Raw genomic sequence first — 11,040 nt, 5'->3', positions numbered from 1 at the left:
ATTCGAATTGATGCTTGTTGAAGATTACACAAGATTTATACCAAGGACATCCATGATCCTTTTATCAGGTGTGTGTGTTTAATAGGTTCACAGAGACCACAGTCATGGTGATCACAGTGATCTTTATTTAATTAATATGTGGATAAAACAACTACATTTGACTTAGGATAGAAAAGGCACACAGGTGTAGTTCAGTTTGAGAACAAAAGCAAGTGTAATTCAATTCAGAATGACAGAACAGTGGTAAGACTACCCTACGCAAAGTTACATGAAGAGATTCACAATCTCTTTTGAAAATGACGTAGTCAATCATGACTTTGTTTAAAATCCCAAACACATGATGCATTTGCAGACAAAAATACAAAAAGATGATATAGTTTACTGCAGGATAGGTAAGTTACTGCAATGGAGTCACATTTAATGTCTATAAAAGTAGGGTGAGTAAATATACATTGTGATGCATAGAAAGACAGGGGTTTATCACACACACACACACACACACACACACACACACACACACACACACGTCCATAGTGAGTGATTTGGAAGCTCTGGGCAGAGGAGGATCCAGTCCTACTGAGCTGTAAGAGGACATGAACACACACAAGAGGATGGGGTTAAAAAGTGAATCACACACACACACACACACACACATGTTCATAGTAGGACACAGACAGACACTCATGTCTATAGTGAGATAAAGCAGACACACACACACACACACTCGTGTCCATAGTGAGATAAAGCAGACACACACACTCATGAAGCAAACACACAAACACACACACAAATGTCCATAGTGAGATGAAGCAGACATAATACACACACACACACACACACACACACACACACACACACACACAGACATGTTCATGGTGAGATGAAGCGGACTCACATCCACTCATGTCCATAGTATGATGAAGCAGACACACACACACACATACACACATGTCCATAGTGAAATGAAGCACACACACACACACACACACACACACACTCATGTCCATAGTGAGATGAAGCAGACACACACACACTCATGTCCATAGTGAGATGAAGCACACACACACAGACACACACACACACACATGTCCATAGTGAGATGAAGCAGACACACACAGCACACACACACACACAACACACACACATGTCCATAGTGAGATGAAGTGGACTCACCCTCAGTGGTGCAGATAAAGTTGAGTTTCTCGGTCTCTGGAAGCATGACCCACTCTCCCTCCCCGTCTCCTCCAGACTTCACTGCCCCCACTCTGGCCCTCTGATGCTCCAGTCCAGCATTGCAGTCCGGCTCTGTCTCTCCCCCTGGGGCCCAGTTGCTGTAGCAGACCGTCTCTGCGTTGTCCCAGAACCAGAAGCCCATGTAGCAGGAGTGTTGCAGGCCCATCCACACGTGAGTACTGGAGGCTCCTTTAGCCCGCCCCCTCACCCAGCGCTGGATCTGCTCAGAGGTCACAGACACCAGGTCCACGTGGTGCTCTCTGCAGTACTGCAGCGCCTCTTTCCAGACTTTATTCTCATGAATCAGAACCAGTTTGTCTGGAGAGAAAAGATAAAGGAGAAAGATACAGATCCCCATGTCCAGTTCTGGAGTCCTCCTAAGATCCTCATTTTATCTGCAGCAGCATAATGTGCAGAGTGACCAGATGTACAATTCACAAAAGAGATAGTAACACCATTAGCAGATAGTAACACCATTAACAGATAGTAACACCCTTAAGAGATAGTAACACCATTAACAGATAGTAACTCCATTAACAGATAGTAACTACATTGAGAGATAGGAACACCACCTGTCAAGAATTATAGGGAAGTACCGTCATAGTACATCCTGTTTTGTGTGAACATGAACAAAGGGTTAGAGTATCGTGTATGTGTACAAATACACACACATATACATACACACACACACACACACACACACATAGGGTAAAAGTATCGTGTATGTGTACACACATACACATACAGGGTTAGAGTATCGTGTATGTGTACACACACCCAGACATACAGGGTTAGAATATCGTGCATGTGTACACACACACACATACAGGGTTAGAGTATCGTGTATTCACACGAACCTGTTGAAATATGTAAACAGCTGCAATCTACATAAAGCTTTGACCTTTGACCTCACCTTCATAGGAGATGAAAGGTTCATGATGATCACATTTTTTTATTATTCCACCGCCCGTTATGGTAGAGCTGAGTACAGTAAGTCCGCTAGGCCCACTCAACCATCTTTAGGTCACCATCACATCTGATTGTGATAACGCTGTTTGTGACTGAATTCCCATCAAGTAGAAGAAAAGAGCGCCCTGGTGACTTACCCTCATAGCAAATGAAGTTTAAACGATGCTGACAGCCTACATCGTTCCACTGACCACTGGAAGTAGTTTGAGCGCAGAACCCATCTGAACTGGGTTCTCCAGTTTCCCAGTGGCGGAATGAGGAGGGGCTGCCGTCTGACCACTCCCAGGCATCTCTGAACAGGCCAATCCAGGCTTCAGTGACAGACCCTAGAATTGTCTGTATCTGGTCATTCTTCTTTATCTTCTCATTCTCAGTCTCATTCCTCACACTGGCCAGGTCTTCGTGTTTCTCTCTGCAGTATCTCTGAGCATCTGCCCAGCTCTTATTAGTATGAGTAACCAGCACATAGGGATGTGTGGAGTTCCCCCCTGTGGTAATGCATGTGTCATGGTTAACTGATAAACTGCACAGCTTTACAGTCTCAACTAATGTGAGTGCACATGAAGTCACAACAAACTGACGGATAGACCTGCACAGTCTAAGGTAAGAGTTAATGAGGTCATAACCAACTGATTTGTTTACTTGCATAGTTTAGCTGCCTGTATTCAAGAGTGAGTGAGTAAGAAGGCTTCTCACCATCATAGCAGATGAAGGGCTTGGTGTCACTACACTGCCTATTGTACCATTTCCCATTTCCTTTCATCACAGCGCAGTTCTTTTCAGTTCCTTGTGGCTGGCCTGAGTCCCACTTCCTGAACTCTGCCTTATCCTCTCTGTAGGAATCCCTGTCAGCCAGAGACCACTGCCACCTAGGACTGCTTTTCTGCTTCAGCCCAATCCAAGGCCTTATAGCACCTGCTTCATTCATTGTGCTATTTAACATCTTCATCTCTTTCATGTTGTCTATGGTGGCGAGGTCAGTGAACTCATCTTTGCAGTAGCGCTGAGCTTCTGTCCAGTTCTTTTTCTCCTTCACCACATGGAACTGACGTGGCACACAGGAGGAGAGACTGCACAGACCTGAGAGGAGAGGAGAGGAGGAGTGACTGCACAGACCGGAGAGGAGAGGAGAGGAGAGGAGAGGAGAGGAGGAGTAACTGCACAGACCTGAGAGGAGAGGAAAGGAGGAGAGACTACACAGACCTGAGGAGAGGAGAGGAGAGGAGGAGAGACTGCACACACCTGAGAGGAGGGGGAAGTTCACACACACACAAACATCTGAATACACACAGATCCACACACATGGAGAATGAACACGTCTACACACACTCACAGACAACTGGGCCTGTAGATAAGCACACATGAACATACACACATACAGTGGGGAAAATAAGTATTTAAACCCCTGCCGATTTCGCAAGTTTGACCACTTGCAAAGAAATGTGTGATCTATAATTGAAATAGTAGGTGTATTTTAACAGTGAGAAACAGAATATCAACAAAAAAATCCAGAAAACTGCGTTTTATAACATTTATGACTTAATTTGCATTTGATGCAGAAAATAAGTATTTGAACCCCTAACAAAACATGACTTAGTACTTGGTGGAATAACCCTTGTTGGCAAGCACAGACGTCAGACTTTTCTTGTAGTTGGTCACCAGGTTTACACACATCTCATGAGGGATTTTGGTCCACTCCTCTTTGCAGATCCTCTCCAAATCCTTAAGGTTGCGTTTTCAATGGGAGGGAATGAGGGAATGAGGTTCAAGCCCAATATTCCATGTTACATGGCCCCATCCATAGTCCCCTCGATGCAGTGGAGTCGTCCTGTACCCTTGGCAGAGAAACAGCCCCAAAGCATAATGTTTCCACCTCCATGCTTGACGGTGGGGATGGTGTCATATTCAGCATTCTTCCCCCTCCAAACGCGGCAAGTCGAGTTGATGCCAAAGAGCTTGATTTTGGTCTCATCTGACCACATCCTGTCTCCCAATCCTCCTTAGAATCATTCAAGTTTTCATTGGCAAACTTCAGACGGATGTGCTTCCTTGAGCAGGGGGACCGTGCGAGTGCTGCAGTACTTCAAACCATTACGGCGTAGTGTGTTGCCAATGGTTTTCTTTGTGACTCTGGTCCCAGCTGCCTTGAGATCATTCACAAGCTCCCCCTGTGTAGTTCTGGGGTTATTCTGCACCTTTCGGATGATCACCGATACCGCACGAGGGGATATCTTGCATGGAGCCCCAGACCTAGAGCGATTGACAGTTGTTTGGTGTTGCTTCCATTAACGAATAATAGCACCAATAGTTGTCTGCTTCTCACCAAGCTGCTTGCCGATGGTTTTGTAACCCATTCCAGCCTTGTGCAGGTCTACAATCTTATCTCTGACGTCCTTGGTCAACTCTTTGGTCTTGCCCATGGTGGTGAGGTTGAAGGTGTGAAGTATGATTCTTTGGACAGGTTTCTTTTATACACGTCACCAGTTGAGATCAGGTGTACCTTGTTAGGCCTAATGAGGACTAATCTGTGTGCTTCTTGGGCATTAAACTGGTCATTGGGAGCCAGAATTCTTGCTGTTTGCTTGGGGGTTCAAATACTTATTGTCTGCATGAAATACAAATAAAGTCATAAATGTTTCAAAATGCAGTTTTCTGGATTTGTTTGTTGATATTCTATTTCTCACTGTTAAAATACACCTACAATTACAATTATAGATCACACATTTCTTTGCAAGTGGCCAAACTTGCGAAATCGGCAGATTACTTATTTTCCCCACTGTATAAAGTATGAATATGAATAGTCACACACACACACACATACACACACACACATACACACACACACACACACACACACACACACGTCAAGAGCAGACTGACCTGAGAGCAGCAGTGTGGTAATGAGAAGCAGAGTCATCACTGAGGGTCTGAAGAGAGAAGATAATTTAGAGACGCTGGAGATACTGGCACACGTCACACAGTGAGGGAAATAAACAAAGTAAAACAGCGTTAGGTGTTTCTGACACACGTCACACACACTCACATACAGTCACACACACACACTCACATACACACTCACATACACTCACACACTCACACGTCACTCACACACACATAGCGTTTAGTGTTTCTGACAAACGTGCTGTTGCTCCACCCATGCAATCCACCCACAATTTGTTGCAAATTCGTAATTTTTCTTTCCAGGCCACCCTCACACTCTGATGCTCCATGTGCAGTCACACTCCCGGCAGTGTGTGTGTGTGTGTGTGTGTGTGTGTGTGTGTGTGTGTGTGTTCTGACTACCATACTAACAAGCCTGATTCTTCAGCATTGGGCGGCTCGTCCATAAGGGCGATTGGGGCGACCCACTGCCTAGGAAAAAAAAAAAAAAAAAACTCCTTATGTATAAACGCAATATTCTTGTAAGTCGAGTAAATGACATGTAAATTTAAATGTAATAATTTTTTTTCTGTCGGATTCTACCACTAGCCTGTCTGATCTGCCTCTGTATGTCATTGTCGAATCAGGTGACAGTCGTTCAGTCAGCCTAAAGTCGTGCTTCAAATGGCCCTGTCGGTAGGGAAAACGTATGGCTAAGGAATGTGTATTAAAACCGGATGTCGTCACTTTAATCCGGTCTCTGGTTGGATAAAACTTTTCAACAGAAATGGACAAGGACCTTTACTTTTTAGTTGAGAAGTTGTGTTGATCGCCTGACATGCAAACGATCGGTTTTCTTTAAATTATTATTATTTTTGTGAAGTTATACGGCTTATGTGAATAAAGCTATCTACACAACTTTTTATATGTCTACATTGACTCGTTTAGTTGTTCATGTGGTACACGTAGGTCTTAACTGAAGCTAACGCTTAGACCAACAATCCATTGGAACACATAGTAGCTAGCTAGCCTCGCTGCTAATAAGTCTAACGTTAGCATGCTGATATGAATAGACCCATTATAGTCAGGTGGCTTAATGCTCAATTGACTTGTTAACCGAACTTTTACGAAGTCATACAACTAAACACACAAGTGACTTGTTAACCTATGTCTACATTGACTCGGTTAGTTGTTCATGTGGTACACGAATGTTGCAGAGTATTGTCCTATTGTAGGACTTAACTGAAGCTAACGCTTAGACCAACAATCCATTGGAACACATAGTAGCTAGCTAGCCTCGCTGCTAATAAGTATAACGTCAGCATGCTAATATGAATAGACCCATTATAGTCAGGTGGCTTAATGCTCAATTGACTTGTTAACCGAACTTTTACGAAGTCATACAACTAAACACACAAGTGACTTGTTAACCGAACTTTTACGAAGCTATATGACCAAACACAAAGCTAGCACTGTTAATTCCGCTATAGCTAGCCAGGTCAATTAGCTCGCCTAAGATACTGCAATTTAAGCTAACCAATTACCTAATTTCCCCCAAAACCCATCGATTACGTGTGTTTGTGATGTGTAACATATATCCTTAATCAGTCATTCAAGTTATTTCCGTTTATTTACCGCTAGCGATTACACGACACAAGGGTAATTCAATCGCTATTAATGTTGAACTTGAACTTCAACAACGTCACACAACATTAAAAGTCAGGCATCGGCATGGTTCCTAAAGAATAAATCAAAGGTCCTTGTCCATTTCTGTTGAAAAGTTTTATCCAACCAGAGACCGGATTAAAGTGATGACATCCGGTTTTAATACACATTCCTTAGCCATACGTTTTCCCTACCGACAGGCCCCACCCCTTCTGGGGCGATTTGGGGCGAAATGAAAATCGCCCCAGACCTCTCCCATTGACTCCCATGTTAAATCCATTTTTTTCACAAAACAGAGCTCTCAATGCATTCTCTATGGCTTCCGGGAGGGCTCGCCCCTCCTGGTCTTGTCATAAGTAGTGGACGTAAAAGCCTATACGAACGTCATACAGCTTCGACGGAGGCATATTCTGTCAAGATGGCTGCCCTGTCCAGTGGAAGAACTCGATTCGCTCTTTGACAGAAACTCCTTTTTAGTCGGCGTACTAATGAAGATAAATTGACAACAAAACAATTAGGACTTCCTAGACCAAATGTATCCATTCAACAGGTTTCTACAAAGGGAGGGAAATCCTACATCCAAGAATTGGAACGAAAGAAAATCGCGGTCGTGAAGTGGCTAATGCAGTCTGTATTTCATATACCACTGTCACTTTTCATAGGTTTTACAGTGTGTTTCACAGTTCGCTTCTTGCACTAACACTGAATAATTTTTTATGTGATGACTTATTTTGCTTTTGTAAGCCAATACTTTCATGATCAGTCAATAAATATTGTTGGTTTTGACTTATGTTACCCCTTCTTCATGATGTTACTGGACATATCATGTGTCCTGTTAAGCTATGTTACATCATACAACATTTGAGACACGTGGATAATGAAAAAGTGGGATAATTTAATGTGGAGCCACATCATGTTTGCTTATGAAGGCTCCTGGATGCAACTTTCTTCCATAGCTTTCCACCTGTAACTTGCTACTCTAGCTATGTAGCAAGAGGGGACATATTACTGTTGTGTGCATGCCAATAGTGGACAAAAAGGTAGTGCTGTATGAGTTAATCAGCTAACTTAATGTACCTACTGAATGGGTCGCCTTAATCATTATAAAAAAAATTGCCCCCCCTGAGAATTTTTTCAGGAGCCGCCACTGGCCATAACTATAGCATATGCCCTCTCCCATTAAACTACTTTATCACTCAGTTCACAATTAACTAAATAACACAGTCATATGAAGCATTGCTGTATCCTCTATCTTTGCAAAGTTTAGTGTTGCATTGCGAAAGAAAAGAGAAACGTATGACACCTCGTACATATGGTAATATAAAATACAGTAAATATGAAATTCAGCAAAAATACCTCAAGACAGCTCCATGCTAAATTTTCTGTGGTATGCTATAATACAAAAAAGTGTGCAGACACTTTTCTTTCCCTGTACAGTAAGTGAAACAACAACACATGAGACTACCACTAGAAGTATCCTGCAGCCCTAATGCAATTTTCATGAACTTCACATTTACAGTACCGCAACATTCTCCTTTGCCTTGAATCTTTAGAAATGTTTTTTTAGCACATCTTATCCACCTCTAAAATTCCCCATATTCCACAAATATTTCAAGTTAAGCTGTTGTCATGACACCATGTCTTTTTTTATCTGTTGGTTTGCCTGTCACAGTACCGTATATACCACTTTTGAGTGTAGCAAATTGACCCTGTGTGATCAGTGGTACAGTGGTTAGTATTGTTGAATAACAAATAGCTGAACTGGGTTCAACTCCTGGGCAATGTGAGATGCTATTGTAAGTCACTTTGGATAGAAGTGTTTGTTATAGTTCCCTTTTTGGGTCACTTTGTCTCATTGATAGCCCATGACTTACATATACAGCAGTTATAGTGGGAAAATGTCTTTAGCGACAACTACATCTATATTTTTCCTTCATACGTGCAGCACCACTTTTGTATAGTATAGCTGGTAACAAGGGAGAGAGAGAGAGAGACAGCTTTAGGGTTGTGCTGTGTCCATAGGGAGGGAGAGAGAGAAAGAGAGAGAGAGAGAGGGAGAGAGAGAGAGAGAGACAGCTTTAGGGTTGTGCTGTGTCCATAGGGAGGGAGAGAGAGAAAGAGAAAGAGAGAGAGAGAGAGCTTTAGGGTTGTGCTGTGTCCATAGGGAGGGATAGGGAGAGAGAGAGAGAGAGAGAGAGAGACAGCTTTAGGGTTGTGCTGTGTCCAAAGGGACAGAGAGAGAGAGAGAGAGAGAGAGTGTAGTTGTATAGTATAGTTGTGTAGTATAGTTGTGGAGTATAGTTGTATAGTAGTATAGTATAGCTGTATAGTATACATTTATAGTATAGTTGGTAACAAGGCTGCAAACAAACAAAACCAAGCAGTAAACTTAATACCTTTTCAGCAAACATTTTAGAATAATCTGTATTATTTAAAATAGATAGCTTAATTTGTCTGTCAAAATACAGCATCTTTCCATCTACAATTATCAAAATTACATTAACTGAGACATGTATCCATGAATTTCGGAAAAAGTGTTCATTGAATGCATTTTGTATCTAAGCATTGGAAAATTGACCACAGTTTAGTTCACATAGTCTACTGATATGGTGGATGTGTTAAGTGTACATGGTATTGAAAAAAGTGTGAAAATGATTGTAAAGAACTGTCACTGGGTCTTACCTGTCAGACAGCTCTGGAGTTGCACATCTGTGGTCACCCCTTCTGGTGCAGGTGGATGTCTCTGAGAGAAGGACGCCTCTGTGACTGGAGCAGGTGTCTAAATCACTATTTATTGTCAAAGCAAACACACAGGAACCTGATCTGCTGTTCTTTATGCAAAAAGAAGTGTGGTATGAAAACAGAGAGGTCATCAGCACCAGTTGTCATCTTCCAGAGAAACTCATTTGCATGAGTTGATCCACTGTACCGTGCCTCTTTGTTGTCTGTGTTGTGGAGGAAACATCCTGAACTCTAAACTAGGGTAAACATTCTTAACTCCAACCTAGAGTGAACATTCTTAACTCTAACCTAGGGTGAACATTCTTAACTCTAACCTAGGGTGAACATTCTTAACTTTAACCTAGGGTGAACATTTTTTATTCTATCCTGATCCTGGTCACACTGAAGAGTTACACGTGTACCAACATTCTCCCTTACAAGGCATGACTCAAAGCATGTTTGACAGTGCCTTATCATGGCCATACTGCACCTCTTGGTTTATTCACTGTTTACTAAATATTACCAGCACGGAACCTGCCCCAGACATATTCTATCAGGCTGTAGTTTGAGCATCAGAGGCTGACAGGTGTCAGGGTCATGGCCCTCAGGTTCTGCAGGGACCAGAATAAGCCCCCTTGATGTTGTTCACGTCAGAGGTTTTGCATTGCAAATCCCGTCATGATACCTGCAAAACAGGCCTAAAGTTAACCTTCGATTTTTGAATAAAGAGATGAAACAACTCTGAATGAACAATGAACAAAAGTCAATGGCGTGTTTGTAACTCCTTCTTTCAAATCTCCACATGATGTCTGCTTTCCTCTGGTCTTTGCATCTGGATACAGGACACAGCTGAAAGATTGTCTGATTTCACTGAAGATCACTGAGTTAAGTCCCAGACAAAACCCAGGCAGACAGACACAGGCAGGGCCCTGATCCCATCCAAGGTTCCCTCTCAAGCTGCCAACCTCACAGTGCAAGCTGTAGGGCTGTGGGGTGAGGCAGCACGCTGTTGCCACACCACACCGAAACTCATTCAGGATCAAACGCCACCAGCAAATAAGCTCATCTGAAGCTCAGTCAAATCATAAATGTTTATTGGGTTACATTTAAACAAACAAACAAAAAGGAGTTTAAAGAATTCAACATTCAATGCACAGGAAACTAACGGCTATATACATTTGGCTTAGAAAACAAACAGCCTGCATGGAGAAAGAGCCTCTGAGCCCATGAGGTTCTTTTGGGTAGAGGGGGGGGGGGGCATTCCAAATGGCAGGGCATGCTTTGGCGGGGTCCACTCCTGAGACAGCTGCTTCCTGGGGCCTCTGGAAGTCAAGATGCTAACAGTTCCTCTTCTCCTATTTGCCTGATCCTGATGGGTATAATCTAGCAAATTAGTGTTAGGGCATCTACAAAGCATGTGTTTGTGTTGTGTGTTTATCATACGTGCGTGTGAAAGAAAAGGTAACTGCAGGGAAAAGGCCCTGGAAAGGGTTTGCTTTTAAAAGTTTGTGCTTTCAAAGCTTTACCTGTAGATCTAAAAGTACAGTAATGGTGTGTGTGTGTGTGTGTGAT

The 11,040-nt window shown here is 42.7% G+C and overlaps 1 protein-coding gene across 1 annotated transcript; it reads right to left on the bottom strand.

Moving 5' to 3' along the window:
• Nucleotides 1–293: 293 nt before the first annotated feature.
• On the bottom strand, nucleotides 294–1,776 carry LOC105908820 (macrophage mannose receptor 1-like). Its single transcript, XM_031585046.1, has 2 exons — nucleotides 1,174–1,776; nucleotides 294–581 (listed from the first exon to the last, which is right to left on the bottom strand). Exons 1-2 carry the CDS (start codon nucleotides 1,589–1,591, stop codon nucleotides 574–576), a joined length of 426 nt encoding a protein of 141 aa, XP_031440906.1. The 5' UTR covers nucleotides 1,592–1,776; the 3' UTR covers nucleotides 294–573.
• Nucleotides 1,777–11,040: the final 9,264 nt, after the last annotated feature.

This window comes from Clupea harengus, chromosome 18, assembly GCF_900700415.2.
Source record: "Clupea harengus chromosome 18, Ch_v2.0.2, whole genome shotgun sequence".
In the NCBI taxonomy this organism is placed as follows: Eukaryota; Metazoa; Chordata; class Actinopteri; order Clupeiformes; family Clupeidae; genus Clupea; species Clupea harengus.
Note: the sequence above shows the minus strand (reverse complement) of the source record. Positions and strands in the feature narration are given on the sequence as shown.

Excerpts from the sequence above, each read along its gene's own strand:
- LOC105908820 (XM_031585046.1), bottom strand. The coding sequence starts at position 1,591 with ATGGGGATCTGTATCTTTCTCCTTTATCTTTTCTCTCCAGACAAACTG.